The sequence below is a fragment of the Rhizophagus irregularis genome, chromosome 1, assembly GCF_026210795.1.
Source record: "Rhizophagus irregularis chromosome 1, complete sequence".
NCBI lineage: Eukaryota > Fungi > Glomeromycota > Glomeromycetes > Glomerales > Glomeraceae > Rhizophagus > Rhizophagus irregularis.
The window spans coordinates 1,902,084-1,926,618 of record NC_089429.1 but is presented as its reverse complement, the minus strand read 5'-3'; the positions used below and the strand labels follow the sequence as shown (position 1 = coordinate 1,926,618).

The window sequence follows — 24,535 nt, the reverse complement described above, 5'->3', positions numbered from 1 at the left end:
AATTTTTTTTATGTTCTTTAAAAAAAAATGTCATTATTAGTTATTCATAAAAAGAAAAGTGGTTTAAAATTTTTTTTTTATTAACCTATTTATTATAAACTTGATTTAATATTTTTATAATTATTTCTTTATCTTCTAAAATATTAATCTCTTAATTAAAATACGTTTTCATTTAAAAATAAAATTTTTTATATTAAAAAATACGCATATTTTTTTTAAAAAAAGATAATTATTTTGTGCTTCAGATGTCAATTTGCATCATTTGTCACATAACATAAGGTATAATTAACATCAGCCTTGATAAATTTTTATAAAATTTTCATAAAATATATAATTTATTGTGATATATAAGGTTTACAGAATAAAAAATAATTTCATTAATAAAAGTGCTAATTATGAAAGACTTTCGCGGCCTATATTTAATAAATTGTTGTCATCCTGACATATTTGATTATGCTATCTTTTACTTTTTAAATTTCATTTCAAACACTTCCATTTACTCATTTTATTATCAATCCCATGCAATAATAAGTATTTGTAATTTTCAAATCATATCGATATGAATTACTACATAGCTAATACAATTCGTTTATAAAATCATGAAGTTTAATATATAGATTATTATAATCTGTGACTTGAATACCATATAATTTAAACTCTTCTACATTTTTTAAATCAAACAGATCATTTCTTTCACTATTAGAAAAAACATGATTATTTTCTATGGCTAAATATGTGACCCTTTTTTCTCTCATAATAGAGTTTTTAATACATGGTAAAAGATTTTCACATGTGTGATAAAATATATTTTTGATTAATAATTTTCTAATGAAAATATTTTGAGAATTATTAATAAATACTTCCAAATCATTTATATTAAATTTAAGAGCTAAACTTAAATATTCTAATCTATTAGGAAGAATTTGTCCTAAATTTCGTAATATAAATGAACTAAGTTCAACGTGACGATCAAAATTTTGATAATTAAATTTAGCGAAATTAATAGAAATATAATTAAGATTTCGTTGAATATTTTTAATTAAATAAAATACTGGAAGAATATTTTGATTATCAAATCCATTTAAATCTATAAACTTGATATTAAAACAATAAATTTTAATTAAATTTAATAATTGTAGTTTCAATTCGTTATTCATTGATGTTTCAAATCCAATATTTTCTAAGTAATCACCAGACTTTTGTAATAATAATTTTAATGGTTCAATTTGTAATATAGATCTTTGATCCATAAGTAAAGATTTCAATTTAAATGGTTTAGTTAGGTTAAAAAGTTGAATAATGGTATAATCTAAAGGATAACAATAAAGGATATGAACAGACTCCAAAACATTTAATTGCTCAAATACTTCACTGAATAAATTAACTTCCAAATTATATAGATAGATATTATGAAATATAATAATTCTTAAAGTATTTAAACAATTGGAATTTTTTAAACTTTTTAGATAATAATAATCACTGTTATCAAAATAAATTTTTTGGAGATTTTGTTGTGAATTAATTAATTTGGATAAATCTTCATCAGCATTATTATACTCTAAAGCATGAATATAAAGTGATGAAATTGAATTACAATTTGAATAAATAAATTTTAGAAATATAAATACTGACAAATTATTAGCTAATCCATCAGAAAGAAATTTAAGATTTTTAATATTAGAAATGAAATTTGGATTTTGTAGGATTATTTCAAATGTAGATTTGATGTAATCATTAATATCTTTATTCCAATAAGTATTTAAAACTTTGAATTCAAAAGTGTGTAAATTAGCTTCATATTCGATAAATATTTTGGTTAATAACAAGAAAATAAACCTTGCCAATGTCATATCTTGGTTATAGTCTTTAGTAAGTTTTCTAAAGTTACCATGTTGTTCTTCAATTGTCAAAAAACTAATATTTTCATTCCATAATTTAATAGAAAGACAAATTTCATGTATTTTTAAACATTTAATAAAACTAGGATAATTAAATAATGTATTTGTAGGAAATGAATCAGTAATAATTCCATATTCGTTTAATTTTGCTTTATCATTATCATTCAAATAATGCAAATAAATTTCAATAAATCGATAATTTTTAGGAAATTTCTTTGAAAATGGATCCTCCCACAATAATGGAATTGCCAAACGACACCATAATCTATTAACTAAAATACATGAATATAAGGTTTTATAATCATTCCTAAGATACGGTAGAATTTCATTTATTAATTCAGGTAAAGCTCCCGAAAATATTTTTGAACATGCCATGTTGTTAAAAGGGGAAAGAGTATTTACGTATTAAAATTTTCAAAACAAGTAAATTTATAAAAGTTTATTTGAGCACAACAGATCAGCTGATCATAACATCATGAGTTCGTGACTCGAACAATGTGGCTTTGATTTGTGTAACATACAGTTATACTATTGTTGTCCGGATCTTACTCTCTGGAGACGAAAATGTAAAATTAGTTTATCTCATTGCAAAACGTCCACAAAAATCACATTTTTAAATCATCTCCACATTCCTTTTTGAACCCCTGAATTACTCTTATGAAATTGTGGGTCACATGCATACTGCGACCTTAAGTTGCCTTATACTGCAAACGTTTATTAATAAAATAAAAATAAATATTTTTATCTTTTTGTGATGTCATGTCATAGTGATGTCATGTCATAATGTTTAGTGTTTAAAAAAAAAAAAAATTTATAGCTCACACATTTCTTTATATATAATGTATTTATCGAAATTTTTAATTTTGGCCGACAAACATTGATAATTCTTGGAATATGCTTGAAGTGTAAAGCGATACTGGATTAAATCTAGATATTTTAACATGTATAATAAATATATAAACTATTTTCAAAAAAGAAAAAAATAATAATAGCTTCCAAATACGAATTCGTAAAAAATATTTAGTTCCAAAGGTTTTAAAAATTTTAAAATTTTTATCTTATAACGTACACTATGTCAATACTCCCGTACTGTATGCTTGTTAATTTTAGTCTACTACTCACTCTGCTTATTATTTATATCTTATCATTATATAGAGGACAAATGAATTTAGCAACATAAATAACTTTATCAAGCAAGTGACATCATTTTTCGAATTAGAAACAAAATTTACTTTATCATTCTTCATATTAGTAGTTTAAATATAAATTTTTTTTGAATATGCGGGCTGGAATTTTAGGTCATTTCGAATTAATAATTTAATATTCTCCGGTTAAAAAGTTGATTGCTAACTTTATATCTATTTATAATTATAAAATTTTCACACTTCTTAAAAATTAACTTTCACAGGTTTAGACTATATTTTATAATAACATGATTTTAACCTTTTGGTTATGTATTCTCAAATCAACTTTATATGAAATTATAAAAAGAAATAAAATATCATGATTTATAATATATTACAGTATTTACATATTAAAATTCAAAGTATGGTTATACCAGAAATCATATAAGCTCCATTAATTAACAATTTATTTAGTTCACCTGTATAATAAAGAAATTTTGATTTAATTGTGTTTAATACTGCGTATTTAATTACATTATTTATGATCTCTTTTCTATAGCAACGCAAATATGAAAAGATGGTATAAAGAATGACATGTGTTATATACTGTACATAAGTTTAATGGGAAATGCATTTAAAACTATGGCGCGCCGACGTGGACAGATTGGTATTTTTTTAATACCAACTTCCACTATTTAAATAATACCAGCTCATGTATTTTAATATTACTGCAAGTGGCAGATTTTTGTCTAAAATGGCAATTTCTTTTTGCATTATTAGACAGATTCATATTTATTTATTACGAACTTTCTCTAATTAAATATTACCAACTCGTGTAATTTTAAAATTGGCAGATCTTTTTTTCTTCAATAGACAGATTTATATTTTTTATTATCCCCTTTTTTTATTAGCAGATCTTTTTTCTTTACCAGACAGATTTATATTTTTTATTATTAGCTCTGACGATCATTTTTATTCATTAGCAGATCTGCTAAATCTCACCGCAGGTGATTTCACCGGTCAAATTATAATTCCAGCCAAATTCAATTGTGTAACCTAATAAAAAAGTTTTTGATTTTTTTTAGTTACAATGTGGTATAAATATTGCACTAATAGATCCGGAAGATACCCGTTTATAAGTAAATATGCAGTTAAATTTTGTGTATCCTCACTGAATAAATCACTTTACTTAAGAAATCTATTTCGTAATGGTCAAAAGTGGTCTATTTGACCTTAAAAGTGGCAAACGTGACCATCAGCTACCTTAATTGATGGTCAAAAGTGGTCTATTTGACCCTAAAAAGTGGTCATATAGCACATAGAAATTTTTCGAAAATTTCTGTTTGGTTATACTAATAATTGGTAGTTAAAGGCGAGGGCATATTTGACCACTTTTGACCATCAATTAAGGCAGCTGATGGCCACGTTTGACCACTTTTAACCATCAATTAAGGTAGCTGATGGTTACATTTGACCACCAAATAGACTACTTTTGACCATCAATTAAGGCAACTGAGTCATTTGACCACTTTTAACCATCAATAAGGTCAAGTTTGACCACTTTTAAGGTCAAATAGACCACTTTTGACCATTACGAAATAGATTTCTTAAGTAAAGTGATTTATTCAGTGAGGCTACACAAAATTTAACTGCATATTTGATTAGAAACGGGCATCTTCCGAACTCATTGGTGCAATTTTTATACCACATTGTTACTAAAAAAGTCAAAACTTTTTATTAGGTTACACAATTAACTCCAGCTGGAATTATAATTTGGCCGGAATAAAATCACCTGCGGTAAGGATCACCTGCGGTGAGATTTAGCGAATAAAAATGATCGTCAGAGCTAATAATAAAAAAATACAAATCTGTCTATTAAAGAAAAAAGATCTTCTAATGAAAAAAGGAGGCAATAAAAAAATATGAATCTGTCTATTAAAGAAAAAAGATCTACTAATTTTAAAATTACAAGAGTTGGTAATATTTAATTAGAGAAATTTGGTATTAAACAAATACAAATCTGTCTAATAATATAAAAAGGAATTGCCATTTTAGGCAAATTCAGTAATTTTAAAATACAAGTGCTAGTATTATTTTAAATAGCAGGAGTTGGTATTAATAAAATACCAATCTGTCCACATCGGCGCGCCATATAAAACAATTTCTTTTTAAATTATTATTAAATACAGACAAATAAAAATTTTATATAATATTGATAACATTATTATTATAAAATAGGTACGTACGAACACCATTTTTTGGGTTTGTACTTCCGATATTTGTCGCACAAAATGGCTTTGGGAATTTTTTTTTTAAATCAGCTGATCAGCTGATCATGCAATGTACAAATACATAACAATAACTTATGCAACCAACGGAATTGCCGCTCCGACATTACATCATAATTTTTTTTTTTTAATAATAGCTCTCTCGAAATAAATCAATATTTTGACGTAACTTTTAATTTTAAAATCCCTTTCTCTCTTTCTCTCTTTTCGTTTGGAAATATGGCATGTTCAAAGTTATTCTCAGGAGATTTACCTGAGTTAACGAACGAAATTATTCAATGTTTTCATTATGATTATAAAACATTACATTCGTGTATATTGGTTAATAGATTATGGTGTCGTTTAGCAATTCCATTATTATGGGAAGATCCATTTTCAGTTAAACTTCCTAAAAATTATTACTTTATTGAAACTTATTTGCGAAATTTGAATGATGATGATAAAGCAAAATTAAATGAATATGTAATTCATAATGAATTATTTCCTTCAAACATACTATTTAATTATCCTAGATTCATTCAACGTTTAGATACATATAAAATTTGTTTCTCTATTGAAAAATGGGTTGCAACTGTCAGGATTTCAACAAGAAGAGGGCAACATTCCAATTATTCTATGCAAAATATAAATTTATCAGCTTCACAAACATCAAACTTCACAAAACTAATTTTTAGATCATTATTTCTAATATTCATTAAAAACGAAGTTAATTTGCATAGTTTTAAAATGTCAATGGCTACATTTAGTGATATTGAATATTATGATGAGATTATTGGATTAATCTTACAAAACCGTAATTTCATTTATAATATTAAAAATTTAACACTTGATCTTGATGATGCAAAATATAACACAATAAAATTTTTAGAATTTCTTTGTTCTAATTGCAATTCAATTACATCACTTAATTTTCTACTTCCTTCATTTCATGTTTATCCAATAATCGAAAAAAATTTTTCACAAATAATTAAATCTCAAGTAAATCTTAGAAAGATTTCATTTGGTTTTGGTGATGAATACTCCTTATACCATCCTTTATTATCATTAAATAATCCTTATTGTTCAATTACATTAAGTACAATTGTATTTTATTATATTGATTTTAAAAATATAGATGTTTTAAGTGAAGTATTTAATCATTCGAATGTTTTAGAATCAATTCATATTATTTATTGTTATTATTTAGATTCTAAATTTATTCGACAAATTAATAATATTACAAAACCATTTAAATTGAAAACTTTATTTTTGGATGAAATGAATGAATCATTAGAACCATTAATACAAAAGTCTGGCAATTATTTAGAAAACCTTGGAGTTGGTCACTATAAATCACAAAAGTTACTACAATTAATTATAAAGTATTGTAGTAAAATTAAATTTTTGGTTCCTACTTGGCCAGATAATCAGAGTATTTATTCAGTATTCAATTTAATTGAAAATATTAACCAAAATCTTAATTATCTTTTAATTGATGCCCTTGCTATTAGTTATAATGATAATTATCATTCTAGTTCAATTATATTACAAAATTTAGGACAAATTCTTCCTTTTAAATTAGAATATTTGAATTTACATCTTAGAATTAATACAAATGATTTAGAAATATTCTTAAAAAATTCTCAAAATGTTTTTGTTAAAAAATTGTTAATTAGAAATACAAAGAATGAAGAAAGTCAAGATATTTTCCCATATATAAAAGAATATATTATGAAAAAGAAACGAGTTAAATATTTGGCTATTACAGAAAATTATAGAGGAAAAAATGAATTCTTGATTTCTTTGAAAGATAAAGTAAAAGAATTTGAATTATATGATATTCAAGTTCTAAATTATGAAGATTTGATTATTAACATTTATGATCTTATACAAGAAATTTACTATTAACTTATATAGTATACAACTTGGATTATTTTATATTATTTGCAATAAATAAAGTTATATTATATATATATATATATTTTTCCTTTATTAATATTGAAAATATTACAAACGTAACCAATTCTAATGTCAGCGTAAGTAAATACATTGAGTCAATAAAGTATCTATTTAATACAAAATTTGAAACTATGCTATAGAAAACTAAATATATTGTACTACAGTCTATTATAGCTATTATAGCGCTATCGATACCTCTATTTACTACTCTTTCACCTTGAGCAATAGCCACCTTTTTCTTTACCTTTATCTGTAGATCCTATTGTCTTACCATTGATATATGTAATCCTTTCACTAAAAGCCTCGTTAAATTAATTAAATTCTTCAACCTGATCTTCCTTCTGAACCGTCGAACCTGTTAAACTATCTGGTGCGTCGCGGAATTGTTTGTCCTCCGAAAAGTTATTGTTATTCGTGTTAGACGTCAACGTAGTCTTATGAGTTCTCCGTTTTATAAAATTTCCGTCTGTCTATTAGATCGTCTTGTTTCTTCACTTGTAATCCTTTTCCTAAATCATCTTCCATAGTTGATGTATATGGTTTTCATCGTATCGTTTTTGCTATTAAAATAAATTAGAATATACTCAACTTTGTTAATTCTAATTATTTTTCCAAAGCAGTCGCCATATTTCTCGATGTTGTCTTTAATAATTGTACCACCGTTTCCTTCCACATCATTCGCTAGTTTCTTACACGCTTGCCAACTAAATTTTTCCTTTATTTCACGTGGCGTTAATCTTGAATCAAACATTCTGAAGTAATACACATGGTTACTATTTTAATACATATATAGTAATATATTAATTCCTCGTCTATATATATCTTCATAATATTTGGTAAAACAAAGTTCAGCTTTAACCGTTTTGTATTTGTAGCATCGTTTGAATTTTAATTGTTCCACGTATCAACATTTCTAAAACGTTATCTCACGTGACGTATCGGCAAAATTATCGTCCAGATATCAGGATTTTCTCCGATTGTTACGCCTTCTATGTGGAGATCATTCTTTCTTTGTTTTAGCCGAATTTGCCTTGCCATTTGTACATTTTAAACTCATGTCTTGATATTAAAGTTATTTTGAACTTATTGTACAAGTGAATATATTATTGAATTCGTAAAAGAATAGTGTAATTATTTAGTGATATTCTATAAATCAAAGAAGAATTATTAATTATTTTACGTACGAATCTCGGTTTTATTTTTGTTTTTATTTAATCCATGAATCTATTTTAAGTAAAGTATCTAAAGAAAAAACTGAAGTAGTTACTGGGTTAATAGTATACTTAAGTTTTTGTCGCCCTGTAAAAAAAGTCAATCAGTTTTTTATATTCCATTTTTTTTCCATAAAAGCCTCATTTCCGGAATTAATAACCTTAGATCACGGAATTTAACAAATTATTTACATTTCCTGTGAATGGATCCGTGAAAGGCTCACTTTTACGAAGTCGTGTAATTAACTCAAATGATCTTAAGAATTCTTATTAAAAAAAAATATATATATCTTAAATTCTTTTATTGATCGGTAGTCGAGTTTAAAACTTTTTTTTACATCGTATTGAGAAATAAATTATGAAATGAAAATCATTTTAATTATGGAATGTATTAAATTAGTCATTTATATTTAATAATATTTGTGTTTAGTTTAATAAATTTAAAAATTAGATTTATTTGTGAATTTTGAATGTTATACAGTCCCTGGCGAAAGTTATGGCGGTGAGAATACCACTTCTTAATTACTATCCCGATTAGATCACTACTTGTTATACCAAATTGAATAGTGGAATGATCATTTAAAAAGCAATAAAAAAAAGTAATTTCAAATATTTTTGTTACCCAAAATGGCATATTCATAATAATAATTTTGTACATCGAGATTTTCATAGTAGAAATATGTTATTTTCTAAATATTAGAAAGTTGGAGACTTAGGATTATCACAACCTGCAAATAATACATTATCAAATAATGAAATATATGGAGTGATACCTTATATTGCACCAGAAATATTTAAAGGTTCTGCATTTTCAAAAGAATCTGATGTATATAGTTTTGGTATGATTATGTGAGAAGTTACGACAGGTTGTAAACCTTTTGCTAATATTGAACACAACGTTGAACTTATTTATGAAATTATTGATGGAAAACGCCCTGAAATTACAAATGACACCCCTGAATGTTTTGCAAATTTAATGAAAAAATGTTGGGACTCTGACCCTTTAAAAAGACCAACTAGTTATGAAATAGAGCAATCTCTTAACAAAATGTATGGAGACGAAGTATTTAAACAAGCTGAAAAAAAGAGATTAGTATTAATACAATTAAAGCAACTTGGACCCGAATTTAGTGAAAAATCTCATCCAAAAGCAATTTATACAAGTAGAGCATTAAGTTCTTTGATTTCAAAAGCTTCGACTATAAATTCTTCTTCAATGATCTCATTTAATGTCAAACAAGGTATGTTATATTATTAAGTAATAATTAGCCATTAATGAAAAAACTTGAACCATTAGGTAGACGATAAGATATTAATAATTGAATTTACTTCTTTAAATTTATATTTAACTTAGATATCTTTTATTAATTCTTTTATTAATTTTTCAGAATATATTAAAAAAGAATATGAATTTGATATAAATAATATTCAAAGGTAATTAATTCTATATAAATTGCTAATAATATAAAATAAATAATACTAATTTCATACATTTTTTAGTTCATCCATACAAAATACAAATTCCGCTACTCAAAGCTTAACTGTATCCGTAAATTCTTCAAGAAAGCGTAATTCTGAAGAATTAAAGAATGAACCGAATGAAACTCAAAAAAATAGTAAGTAAACTCATTATTTACGCATGCAATATATAGTATCTATAGTTTTCACACCAACAGTTTTACAACATGTTTTTTTAATTAAAATAGGCAAATATACTAAAACTGATAATTCAGATGATGAATGTTGTTGAATATAATTGAGCCTAATAAATTGTATTAAAGAAATAAAAGAGAATATATTACTACCTTACTTTGCGCTCTGTAATTGTATTTACCTATAATTATAATTATTGTTATGTAACAAATAAGATATATTCATTTATAGACAATACAAGTTTAGTTGGACAATTCTGTTCATCCTAGTAATCATTTTGATATACCAAATTATTTTTAAGTATAAATATCAGATATAATTTAATAAAAACAAATACATTTATTAACAATATTAGATATACTAGGCGGAAACCGTTAAGAGTTCAAAACGAAATTGGTATGATTTTGTGTCACTACTGTTTCGTCATTTTTTCAAATTAGTTATTCTCATTATAGTACAACTCACTACAGATTTTACTGCTGTTTTGATCATTAATCTTATCAGACGTAGGAACTGTTTGGATTCACTACTAATTTTCGTGGACAAATTTTTGTTTTGTGGTTATGGATAATATAGAATTAAATATGGAGGTTAGGTTTGGAATGGATTTATTGTAATGTACTAATCAAAAATCTTAGATTAGTTTAGACTAGCAAAGTTTTAGTCATGTATTTAGTGTAGATACTTTATTGATAAGATGTTTTTTTACGTCGACTGATTTTTTTCATAATATTAATAAAGTTCATTATTAAAAAAAGAAAAAAAGACGTGACGTCATGACGATGTGACGATCAATTTTTATATAACTAAAAAAAATACAATGTGTAACCGTAACGTTTGACTATGTGTAACTTGAAATCCCATGCCATAGATCCATGTGCATTCCAATCAACTAATCCAATTTCAGCCTTTTTTTTTTTATTATTAATTTTTTTGTCCGTTTTTTTTTTTCAAATATTTTTGGTTTAAATTTTTTCATCCTTTAAAAAATTTGTTTTTTCTCATTATTTTCCCGTTTAGGTTTAATTTTTTTTCCCAAACTGAAACTTTTTTTTCACTCTTTTATTAATTAATTTAATTAATTGATAATAAGAAACGATTGGAAATTTATTTTGATAGAATGATTAAAGCGTATTAAAAGATGAATCTAGGATTTAGGGTTAAATAAGATTTTGGTTATTATGAGAACTTTTATTTGTTTATTTAGTTTCTATTTAAATTCAAAAAAAAGTTTTAATAGTCTCCTAATCCTAATTTCACCTGGACACTAACTCACGGATGATACAAAGGAATTGAATACTAGAATTCTCATCATATATTATTTGCTTATATATAAATCACATTTGAGTTTACTTATATCTAGTTAAAAAACACAATATAAATTTTCAGTATTAGATTTTTTGGTAGATAATATACTAACTATTTTTCAAATTTACATTTACAGATCAATTATACTAAAATAATTGTGATGATGCTGAGATTTAAGGATTTTTGAGTAACAGAATTTATAACACGTAAAAATAAAATCAAAAATTAAAATTAATTTTCTTTCTTTCTCTATGTAAAAAATAATTTATTACAATGACCAATTACTCAATCTTGGCTGGCTAGATCGGACTCCCTAAAAATAGTAAAAATAAGTTACTTCATTTATTATTTTTAGCATGTAATAAAATTAATATGTAGAAGCATGTGTAAAATAGCAAGTTAAAAAATTACGTAAGATAATATAAATTTTTTTGTAAAGATCTATGCGTGATGCTAACGAGAAAATCACAAATTTTTTTTGTTTGGTCAATGAAATCTTTTTTCTTCTCAATTAGTAAATTTATAAATAAAACAAGGACACTATTATTAAAAAAAATTTATAAATAATTGATGTAGTGATTCTTAAAGCACTTAATTTGGTATTACATAGATATAAAGTGAAATTAGATAATCTTCACGAGTAAATTAGTCAAATATGATTACCAAAAAATTGCGTAACTCTTCTCATGATATAAACACTCAGAAGAATATATAAATCATTTCTTATTTCCAGGTAAGAGTTTAACCAATTTTGGCCAAAGTTAATTTTTTCAACTAGAATTGAGTAGAAGTTTGTTAACTTAGCTAAATGTTTATCACTCGCCTCGTGAATAATGAGTAAATGGTTCCAACGTGAAATATCAAGAATTTATGTGCTAATTTACTTGATATTTATTAATTTATAAACAATTTCTATTTTTCCCACATATTAAAAAAAAAAGAAAATATTTATAAATTTCAGATTTAAAAAAAATTTTGTTTCGTAAATCCGGTAAAACTTGGCGTAAAAATTTCTACGACCGTTAGGATATATAGTATGTAGTATCGCTCTTAAACTTACTAATATGATTTAATATAATTTTTTCTTTTAATAGGGAATGACAGATTGTTTTTGGCCTACTTGCTATTTAAAGGTAATAATAATAGGTTAACATAAATTTGTTACGAAATAATGCAGTATGATAAATAATTAATCACCAAATCCTTTTTGTCATGTTAAGAAAAAAAATAAAATAAAACAAATCTTTAAATACGTTTTCGAAAATATACAGATATTGAAAGAGTTAAGTAATATTCCACGTGATAGCCAGACAAATAAACTTCTCTAAAATGTGTTATTTCTGTTTTTGGTTTTAACATGGTACAATGTTTCATTTATCAAACGTCATTGTTATCAGTTTAAATAACTCTAAAAGTCCTTTTAATTATTTGCTGGTAATGAAAGAGAATATGATGAATTGAATCGAATCTCACTTCAATTACTAAATTAAATAAAAGAAAAAATAATCAGAATATTGTAAGTTGTTAAAAATGCATTGATGAATAAATAAATTTTACCTACTAGTCTATTACATTATCATATTGATCACGTTTTTATTATCAGCCAATTTCACTTCAATAATGCGATTGTTCTTTGCTAATAATAACATCTATTATTTTATATTTTCGAAGTATTTTAGAAAATTTACAAAAAAACTTGTGAACCCTTAGGATATTCTTCAAGAATTTTATATAATTTGCAAAATGTTGAGTATAATTTTCTAATGACCTAAATTCTTAGGAAGTCCTAGTAAATGATTTTTTCCATTAAAAAGTGAATAAAAAATGATGTTTAAATAAGGATCATTTTATAGAGTCGCTCACCAAATAGATATAGTCATCAATAATGTCATCCAGATATACCTAAAAAATGGATAGTATACTCTTAAATATTTAGTGACTTTAGTCTCCAACTACAATAATTTTATTTTTCCTGCAATAAAAAATTATCAAGAGATGATCTCTGAATTTTTTTTTAGAAAGTTTTATTGAGTAGCGAAATTATTTAAAACATGGTTAACTTTTAATTTTTATAAGCTCATTATGTTACGAAAAAGGCAATAAATTTGCCTGAAAAATATGTTACTACATTATAATATCGAAATATTATGAAATAAAACTTTATAATCAAAATTGAATTTTTGATTTCGCCTTTTCATTCGAAACTTCAAATTTGGCTCATTAAACATCAATTTCCAAAAAAAAAAAAAAAATCCTAAGTAATAACTAAAATAAATATTGTTGAAAAAAAAAAGAAAATTAATCCATTACTAAATATTTAATATTTTTTTATTACCATTGAAATTTATTGATAACATAGAAAATCATCATCACAAATATGACAATTGAAATTTTATTTTATTATGAATTTAAAGGTGTTTCCATTTTTTGAATTCTATGATTATTTGAAAATAGGTTTTTTCCCAAAACATCAAAATTAAATTTGCAGAAAATAATTCTAGTCTACAAAAGCTTAACCTTAACGTCATTTGTACCTTTGTAGTTTTTACAGAACGTGTATAATAAAAAATAAAGGATCCAAGTTGTCGGTAATGACGGATTATTTTGTCTATATTTTATGATCAGATGATCATTATTTTGTTTACAATGCAGCACATGCAGCACATGACAGGTAGACAATATTAAAATTTTGGTGGTTGCACAACTTATTTGTTTAACCGTCTATGGAAACTTTATTTTTTTTTTGCACTTAAAAATATTTCTTTTTTTTACAAAAATGTCCAATATTCGGAAAAAATTAATGCGAGCAGTAATTAGTGAATCATTTACGTCAATTGATTATAATATTCACGTTGGCCTTCATGAACAATACGAATTTAGTAAACAATTCATTCTTGCTGACAAATCTCTTACAGAAGAAGAAAAAACTGAAGCAATAAGATTAACTAATCAATCTTATGACCGAGATAAAATTATTTATAATTCAGGGACAAGAAGAATTTGTGAAAATTGTAACCAAAAATGTTTAGCTACATTATATTGTGAATATTGTGTTCGAAATTATTTAAAATCTAATTTTTCAAGTTGGACTTCTGGAAATAATGTTATTGATAATTTAATAAAAAATTGTCAAATGGAAACACTTTCACCTGATACTGTAATTGAATGGATTCCTTATAATAATTTAGAAAATATTAAATATCTTACAAAAGGTGGATTCTCAGAGATTTATACAGCAGAGCGGATTGATGGACCTTATGAAGAATGGGATTCTAAAGAGCAACAATTAATAAGATTTGGAACTCTTGCTGTAATACTTAAAGAATTAAAAAATATTGAAAATGCAAGTCAAAGTTGGTTTGAAGAGGTTTGTAAGTTTAAAAAATATTTAAAGAACTTAAATTTAAAATTTAATTGTTAATAATAATATTTATTATTTTTTAAAGGCTAAATCACATTTAACTTTAGGCAACAAACATCAATCTATCGTTCAATGTTTTGGTTTAACACAAAATCCATCAAATGGAAATTATTTACTCGTAATGTATAAATTGGATGTAAATTTAAGAGAATATTTACAACAAAATCATAATCAACTTACATGGAATGAAAGAATTAAAATTACTTTTTTAATTATTGATAAACTTTATTGGATTCATGAAGAGAATTCAATTCACAGAGATTTGCATTCTGGAAATATATTATATTCACAGTTTAATGATCATTGGCGTATTAGTGATCTTGGATTTTGCGGTCCTGCAGACAAACCATCAACAAGTATATATGGAAATCTTCCTTACATAGCTCCCGAAGTTATTAATGGAAAAGGGTATACTTATAAATCTGATATTTATAGTATTGCAATGCTTATGTGGGAAATTTCATTTGGACAACCTCCATTTATGAATTATGAACATGATTGTATCCTTGCAATTAATATCATTGATGGTATAAGACCAAAAATTATATCAGAAATTCCTTCCGAATATAAAAGTCTAATGGAACAATGTTGGGATGCTAATCCACTAAAAAGACCTGATACTAATACACTCTTTAATAAAATAAGCGAAATTAAATCATATTACCAAAACAAACCTGATGAACTACCTCAATCAATAATACAAGTAGACGAAAAAACAAGCAATATCATGAGTAGTAAAATATTTACAAGTAAAATTCATAATTTTGAAAATCTACCTGAACCAAAAAATGCAACAGAAGGTATGCTTTTTAATGTTCATTAACTATTTGGTTTTTTTTCTTTAACATTATAATTAACAATACTTTTTTTTAATTGAATAATAATAGAAGAACAAAAAGGTAATATAAAGTTAATAATGTTTTAGTATAAATCCTTTAATTAATAATCTTTTTTTTTTAAAAAAAAACAGCATTTTATACCACTAGATCATATGATTTTAGTATTTCTAGTAATGGTAAGTATTTATTAAAATAATATTGAATTTTATATAAATAAAATAACATATGATTGATTTTCATTATAGCTAGTAAATCAAGTAAAATTAATTTTAAAGGTAATTTATTCTTATATTAGTGTTTTATAATGAATAAATACTAATTTATATCTTGATTATAGATAATGATAGTAAAGAATCGTCCAGATTATTTAAAAAATTGAAAATGGAGAACGGTAAAGCCTTAAATATTTAATTCTAATTTTCGTTGAATATAAGAATGAATATTTTATTAAATTTGATTTATTAAATAATAGATGACGTTCAAAATGACTACGCGAGAGAAATAATGCAGCAACGATCAAATATTAGTATTAATGGTAAGTAAAATAAATTATTTATAATAATGATCAGTTATTATTATTCTAATTTATCTTATTTATATAGATGAAGTACAAAATAATCCAAATATTCATTCAGAAGAAAAAGATAAACAAGAAACTCCCGATGGTTTGTTTATAATTTAATATTTTAATGATATTAAAATAATATATTATATTTATTTACTAATATATTTATTCTCTTTAGATGGATTTTAAATTAATTTACTTGAAAATAAATTCATTTTTTTACTATTTATTATTTTATTTTGGAATTATTTAAACACTAAGATTAGAGTAGTAAAAAGATTCTTAGTTTGTAATTTAAAATAATTCAATTCTCTATTTTTTATAGGACTTTTCAATTATTAAATAAAGATAGTAATTATAAATTTATTATAAAATATTATGTGACAACAGAGTAATTGTGTAACAACATATTAGTGTTTGCAATAAAAAATTATTTATAAATTATTCATTTGATTATTATTTTCAATTGTATAAATTTTAATAAATATGTTATAAATATTTAAAATGATTATTATTCATCAAAAGCGTTAACCCATTTTACCAACATTTGATTAGATTGCGTCCAGTTTTCATCTTTTAATTAATATTCATCTGGTAACCCGTTTCCAAACCCTCAAAAACTAAATCCTCGTCCTGCTATTACGGCTTTCATGGCGTATATTCCTGAACCTCGACCAAAAATCCAATTTTCGAAGACCCGGCATATATCCAATCTTTAAAATAAAGGTCAAATATCAAGCGATGATGTAATAAAATAGGACGTCAACAAAGTCTTGTTGATATTTCTTGGAACATTGAACGTAATATTAATTAATGAAGATTTACTATTTCACGTGATGATACTAATTCAAAGTCCAAATGTGTTACAAAACTTAGGACTTCAAAAATTAGAATATTTATGTTTAGCGCTTGCTTTTTGGATAAATGATCTGGAAATATTTTTAAAAATTCACAAAACACTTTTATTAAGAAATTACTATTAATTAAAGGTAAAGCTGAATTTCACAGGGTCGGCGCTTTATAATATTCGTATATTTATTTCTATATCAAATAAAAAACCGCATATCTTCCAACAGGGCGGACATCCCCATATTATCACGATATTGCCGATCATTTTGCCGATCACTTGTCCAATATTATCACATAAAAAAATACCGTTGAATTAGTTTTTTCACAAATTCTACATAATAATGTAAAAAATTTCGATTTTATTTACTTTATTTTATTTATTGTTAATAAATTAGTTCTTAAAATAATTCATAAAGATTTTGTCAAATATCAGACATATATTAATTTTACAATAATTGTAAACATTTATTTAATGATAACTTTTGGGTTATCAAAAATTATCCAGGTTTATTTTAGCCATTGATTCTTGAATACCTAAATAATATACTGTAAAAGTTTCAAGTTTCGCCCGAAGATCTGTGGCTTCGCCCGAAGCTTTAAAGTCACGTTAGCAGATGATCGGCATATATATAGCATATATATTAATTATTGAAAATTTGACGTAAAATCTAACTTTGGAAACACACCTTATTTTGCCACAATACTTTTATATTAATTTATTGATAAATGAAACTATTAAATAAAATAATTTAACATAAATTGTCAGAACATTTATTGCTTGGAATAAAGCTTCAAATTTAACGTGATATCACTTATATCATGATCGGCAAGTGATCGACATTGTGATATAATGCATGTCCGCCCTGTTGCGGACATCCCCATATTATCACGATATTGCCGATCATTTTGCCGATCACTTGTCCAATATTATCACATAAAAAAATACCGTTGAATTAGTTTTTTCACAAATTCTACATAATAATGTAAAAAATTTCGATTTTATTTACTTTATTTTATTTATTGTTAATAAATTAGTTCTTAAAATAATTCATAAAGATTTTGTCAAATATCAGACATATATTAATTTTACAATAATTGTAAACATTTATTTAATGATAACTTTTGGGTTATCAAAAATTATCCAGGTTTATTTTAGCCATTGATTCTTGAATACCTAAATAATATACTGTAAAAGTTTCAAGTTTCGCCCGAAGATCTGTGGCTTCGCCCGAAGCTTCAAAGTCACGTTAGCAGATGATCGGCATATATATAGCATATATATTAATTATTGAAAATTTGACGTAAAATCTAACTTTGGAAACACACCTTATTTTGCCACAATACTTTTATATTAATTTATTGATAACTGAAACTATTAAATAAAATAATTTAACATAAATTGTCAGAACATTTATTGCTTGGAATAAAGCTTCAAATTTAACGTGATATCACTTATATCATGATCGGCAAGTGATCGACATTGTGATATAATGCATGTCCGCCCTGTTATATCTTCCCAAATCCTTCGCAAATCGGTCCTTATATATCGTTCAAAATTCTGTACAAATTCGTACGCGTCTATCGAACAAATTCACCATCCGGCCAATTTTGCCCTCCGGTGTAATGCCAGGAATTACCTAGTGAATTTATTAATTGTAGGACGCAGTATCATATTTAGTTTTTAAAAGTGTAGAAAATTTTAAAGTGTTATAATTGTGGAATGTAACATCCGTAACGATGTAAAACTATTCTTGTGTTCGGATTTATTTTAGATTAGATCTGGGAACTATGTTCGGAATATTATTATAATAAGAAATGGGATTGAAGATCAATTTTTGGAAATTTAAAATTTATCAAAGGTGGAAAACTATACTTTTGACGGGAAACCATGAAAATGAAAAGGATTTATTAAAATCAAAGGATGCCAAAATCAATATTGGAAGAGTTTAGAAAGGAAGACCAAACAATTTTTATGAAGCGTATTTGATCAAGTAAAAAGGAGATTTTTGAGATTAATTTTTAGTATTACATTATTATATTAACCAAGCATTGTATTGATTATTACTCGTGTCAATATTTTATATTACTGCATTATTAAATAAAGTACTATTTCACTATTTGTTGTAGATCAAGGTGGCAATGTGATTTATCGCTGATCAGACGATTTAGCCGTCCAGTTAAGCCACTCCTATCTTAGCCATCACATCTAAGCCTCCGATTTCCTTCTATATGCCCAATAAATAAATAAAACTATATAAACTAGAAAAATAAAAAAAATAAACTATATACATATATAAAATAAACTATAAATATAACCTTAAACTAAAAATAACTTATATATATAAAACATATTCATGGATTTCTTATAACCAGATTTTAATAAGATTCCGGTTAATCAAAGTCAAGTCATATAGATTGCATGGTAACTTTTTAAAAAGAAAGCGAGGGTAAAAATTGATTGAAAAAAAAATTAAGTAAAAATTTCGAAAAGGACATATTTTTCTAATTAATTTGAATTTTTGCCTCGTGCAAAAATGTTCGTTAGCTTATTAAAATACGTTTGTAAACTTAAACTGGCTGGAATTATTAACTTTTTAAGATAATCTCGCGATAAGACTTTTAAAAACATTTTACTTGTTTATATACAAATCTTCATATTTCTTTATTTTTTCATAAAATAAAAAATACTCTTTATATTTCTTTAGAAGTAAAAATAATATTTTTATAAAATATATTTATTAATAGTATTATTTATGTACAATACTTAAATAATATTAATTCGTGATCCGTGAGTCGATCACTAGTAATATTTTCCTGATACCCGATTTTCATTCCTTAAATAAAGCCCCAAAGTCTCAAATAGTTTGTTCTTTAAAATAAATTAATAAATTTCTCTCATTATTTGACACGCCAGATTCCCATTTTCTGTAGATCATTTGCAATTGACTCGTAGATCACGGACTCGTGGATCACGAATTGATATAATATAATAATAAATCCGTTTAGATACCCACTTTTACAAAATTTTATTTTTACTAGATATATTTAATATAAAATTTAGTTATCATTAATTTTGACTAGAATAAAAATAATAAATAATATGAAAAAATCGTATTTTTTCGTTTTACATAAACACTATCGCTCTTATTATCTTGGAAAATTATCTTTCTTTCATAAAATTAAATGATATAAATAATAACTGAAATTGGCTCATATCTCAGCCAGTTGGACTTTATTAAAAAAAAAAAAAATTTTATAAATTATCACTATACTGGATAAAAAAAAATAATGTCATATGAATTTTGCAATGTATCTAAAACTTTATGTTACAAGAACCATACACTTCCATTTACTCATTATATTATCAACTTTCCATTATAATTTTGTAAAATAAAATTATTTAACAAATCTCAAGAATTATATAACTAACTCAATTCGTTTATAAAATCATAAACTTGAATATGTAATTGATCATATCTCATAACTTGAATACCATGAACTTTAAACTCTTCTACATCATTAGAACCAATAGGAATACTATCTGTAGCTAAATATGCGACCCTTTTTTCTTTCATAACATATTGCTTAATACAAGATAAAATGATTTCACTATCTTGATGCGTCTTTTCTCTGATTAAAAACCTCCTAATAAAAACATTTTGAGAATTATTGAAAAATACTTTCAAATCATTTATATTGATTTTAAGATCCAAACTTAAATATTCTAATCTATTAGGAAGAATTTGTCCTAAATTTTGTAATATAAGTGAACTAAGATTATCTGATTGATATAAACCAAATTTTGACAAACAAATTGAAAGATAATTAAGATTTTGTTGAATATTTTCAATTAAATTTAATGCTGAAAAAATATTTTTATCATCAAATCCTTGTAAATCTATAAATTTGATTTTATTACAATGAATCTTAACTAATTTAAATGCTTGTAGTTTATAATTGTTATTTATTGATGATCTAAATCCAATATTTTCTAAATAATTACCAGACTTTTGTAATAATAATATTAATAAATCAATTTGTAATATAGAACTTCTATCCATAAATAAAGATCTTAATTTAAATGGTTTAGTTAGATTAATAATTTGCTGAATAATAGTAGAGCTTAAAGAATAACAATAAAGAATATGAATAGAATCTAAAACATTTAATTGATCAAAAATCTCATTAAAATTAATTCCCAAATATTCTAAATAAGTCTTATGAAATATAATTGATTTTAAAGTATTTGAACAATTAGAAATTTGAAAATTTTTTAAAGAATTATTACTACAATCAATATGAATTATTTTAAGGTTTTGTTGTGAATTAATCAGGTTGGATAAACCTTTTTCAACAGGATCATCTATTAAAGAATGAACATAAAGTGATGAAATTGATCTGCAATTATAATAAAAGCATTTCATAAATAGTGATAAATCACTATAACTATTTAAATAAATTTTCAGATTTTTAACATTACAGATAAAATTGGGATTTTGTAAGATTAACTGAAAAGCGGAATTGAAACAAACATAACTACTTAAATCCTTGTCATATAGAAGTCTAAATTCAAAAGTATATAAAGTAGCTTCATTTTCAATAAATATTTTGATTAATGATATGAAAATAAAACTTGACAATTTCAAAACTGCGTCAAAGTTTGAAACCATTGCGTTTATAGCCCAGGTTTCAATAGTACTACGAACTCTGTATGTGTTTAGACATTTAATATAACTAGAATAATTAAATAATATATTTGAAGGAAGCACTTCAGTATTAATTCCATATTCATTCAATTTTATTTTGTCGTCATCATTTAATTTGTGTAAGTAAATATCAATAAAGTGATAATTTTTAGGATACCCCTTTGAGAACGGGTCCTCCCACAATGATGGAATCGCCAAACGACACCATAATCTATTAACTAAAATACATGAATGTAATGTAGAAAAATCATTCCGAAAATACTGTATAATTTCATTTGTTAATTCAGGTAAATCTCCTGAAAAAAATTTTGAACATGCCATATTGAAAAAGAAGGAAAGGGTGAATATTATGATTTAAAATTTTCAAATTTTCAACAAAATTTATATAATGTTTCGGAGTTTCTATTCCCCCGAGACACAATGGATCAGCTGATCATGACATGTCTATAATTAGTGTAATCGCAATGCAATAATTAAATAACCGCAGCTATCTAATCTTAATTTAAGTAAACGCGAGTTTACATCGGAATCCTTATGCATTTCTGAAATCTGTGACAGGTGGAGATAGGAAGGAGTGATGTATACGCGTCACCTGTTCACGTGCAGCCACGAGTTCAAAAACACTAAGTATCTGAGGGACTTAGAATTTTTTTCGTGCCAAAAAATTATTTGTCACCCGTTATCTGTCACCGCGATCGGCATAACCTGTCACAGATTTCAGAGGTGCAATCCTTATTTGGTATGATGCAAATTTTAGTCATGTGACTCAAAAAATATATAGATATTTTTTTCATTAGCTTATAATTCTAATAAAGCTTTAAATGTGGTGGTTCTAACACCCTATAAAAAATTCTGAAAAAAAAAACTCCGATAAATGATCATTTTTCTGAAAAATTTTTTATAGGGATAATATTAAAATAAAATTTATTATTGATATGGTATTAAAAAGGTCACATACTCTCAGATTTTGAATATAAAATTTGCCTAACTTGAAAAAAATATATAATTACCCAAAATTTTTTAAATTATAATATTAGAATCAAATCACACAAAATCTTATAATTACTAGTAGTGTTTACAACTTTGCATGCCAAAACTTTTAAAAATAAATATAGTTAATTATTATATTTAATAACATGAAAGGCTTGTCTGTACCAGAACGATAAATCTCTTTAAACTTTGCATTGTTTATTTGTATTTATGAATGGTATTACATTTTTTTATCTAGTCCGCACAAGATGTTCATGTAACGCAATTGAAATTAGAGGTTGTGAAATAATAAATATTACGTTTCTTCCGTCGGCAGATATGTCTTGTAATATTTGATATAAATTAAATATAGTAACCTGTTGCTTTTCACCTGAACCAATGAACTTAGTATCGTATAATACTTAAATTTTTCTAAATATAAATCAGAATTTTCTTTCAATGTATATATATATTTAATTAACTAATAGATGGTATATAGTTTCGTTTATTTACTAGAGTTAATAATTAGTCAATAAGGATAATAGTAATTATATATTAATTTAAAATATAAAAGTATATGGCAAATTAAATTTACAATATGATTATATTAGAATAATACAGCTATATTTACAGTATAATTATGTTAGAATGATATAAATTATATTTACAATATAAATATATTAAAAATAAATAATAATTAATTGGATAAATCTAATTGTAACAGCCTGTTACGCGTCTTATTTGTAACAACCCCCAATTTTATCCAATTAAAATTTAAGATCAGGCGTAATGTAAACAAAAACAAAAGATCAGTTGTGTAACTAAGACAAAAGAATTTTTTAAAAAATTTCAAGAAACTGCTTATAACTTAAAATTTTGTCTATGAAACTGTCTTAAGTACATTAAGTAAAAGTTTTCCAAATTAAATTTGGCATATAAAAATTTTATTTGTGAAACACATATTAAATTTATTATTAAAAAAAAATAAAAAAAGGATGTTACAAATAAGATATATAACAGGCTGTTACAAATACATTTTTTCTAATTAATTTATAAATTTATTAAAATTACAAAATTTTCCAATAAAATTTTCCAATAAATATTCTATAAAATAGATCTAACAGATCTAACGAAATTTCAAGCCAAAATTCTCAATACCCTTATTAAAAAAATTATTTTCGATAAAACCCTTGTTAAAAAAATATTCTTTCCTTAAAAATATTTTCATCTTATTAAAAAATTCTCAAAAAAAAATTCTTTATCAAGAAGAACTCCCTCCTATTAAAAAAAACTTCTTTAATAAAATTCTCTATCGAAAAAAAAAGATCTCCTTGTTAAAAAATTTTCTAATAAGGAAAACTTTCTTTTAGTTCTGAAGCTTTTTAAAATTTTTGATCATTTTTTTTTAAATGAAAAAAAAACCAAGCGAAAGAAATAGTATTCAACAATAAATATGAGATGATATACTATAAAATGCTTACTAATGTGTAAATGGCGGGTGAATTATTTTAGAATCGGAAATGATCGGTCCATCGGCCGATCATTTGTCCGATTCTAGTAAAATTTTATTTATTCCTAATTAGCCAGGATATAAATAATGCATATTAACTTAATAAGTTAATTTCTAAAAAAACAATTTAATTACATTAATAATCAACATGGTACAAATTTAAAAAACACGGATATATCAGACGCATATACGGGTCACTCTAAATATAACGATTACACAATCTTTTATTTATTATATAGATATTTACTGTACCTCC

The 24,535-nt window shown here is 24.5% G+C and overlaps 5 protein-coding genes across 5 annotated transcripts; 3 read left to right on the top strand and 2 right to left on the bottom strand.

Moving 5' to 3' along the window:
* Positions 1-575: 575 nt before the first annotated feature.
* On the bottom strand, positions 576-2,300 carry OCT59_000359 (uncharacterized protein; the record flags this gene model as incomplete). Its single annotated transcript, XM_025327759.2, has 1 exon — positions 576-2,300. Exon 1 carries the CDS (start codon positions 2,271-2,273, stop codon positions 576-578), a length of 1,698 nt encoding a protein of 565 aa, XP_025169639.1. The 5' UTR covers positions 2,274-2,300.
* A 3,229-nt stretch (positions 2,301-5,529) lies between these two features.
* Positions 5,530-7,197, top strand: OCT59_000358 (uncharacterized protein; the record flags this gene model as incomplete). Its single annotated transcript, XM_025332620.2, has 1 exon — positions 5,530-7,197. One exon carries the CDS (start codon positions 5,530-5,532, stop codon positions 7,195-7,197), a length of 1,668 nt encoding a protein of 555 aa, XP_025169638.1.
* A 2,310-nt stretch (positions 7,198-9,507) lies between these two features.
* Positions 9,508-10,209, top strand: OCT59_000357 (uncharacterized protein; the record flags this gene model as incomplete). The annotated part of the gene is made up of 4 exons (XM_066138772.1): positions 9,508-9,700; positions 9,848-9,893; positions 9,960-10,075; positions 10,166-10,209. The coding sequence occupies 4 exons, from the start codon at positions 9,508-9,510 to the stop codon at positions 10,207-10,209; spliced, it is 399 nt and encodes a 132-aa protein (XP_065988237.1).
* Positions 10,210-15,568: 5,359 nt separating this feature from the next.
* On the top strand, positions 15,569-16,434 carry OCT59_000356 (uncharacterized protein; the record flags this gene model as incomplete). The annotated part of the gene is made up of 8 exons (XM_066138771.1): positions 15,569-15,641; positions 15,729-15,740; positions 15,812-15,856; positions 15,926-15,955; positions 16,018-16,071; positions 16,153-16,215; positions 16,283-16,345; positions 16,424-16,434. 8 exons carry the CDS (start codon positions 15,569-15,571, stop codon positions 16,432-16,434), a joined length of 351 nt encoding a protein of 116 aa, XP_065988236.1.
* A 4,085-nt stretch (positions 16,435-20,519) lies between these two features.
* On the bottom strand, positions 20,520-22,121 carry OCT59_000355 (uncharacterized protein; the record flags this gene model as incomplete). Its single annotated transcript, XM_066138770.1, has 1 exon — positions 20,520-22,121. One exon carries the CDS (start codon positions 22,119-22,121, stop codon positions 20,520-20,522), a length of 1,602 nt encoding a protein of 533 aa, XP_065988235.1.
* Positions 22,122-24,535: the final 2,414 nt, after the last annotated feature.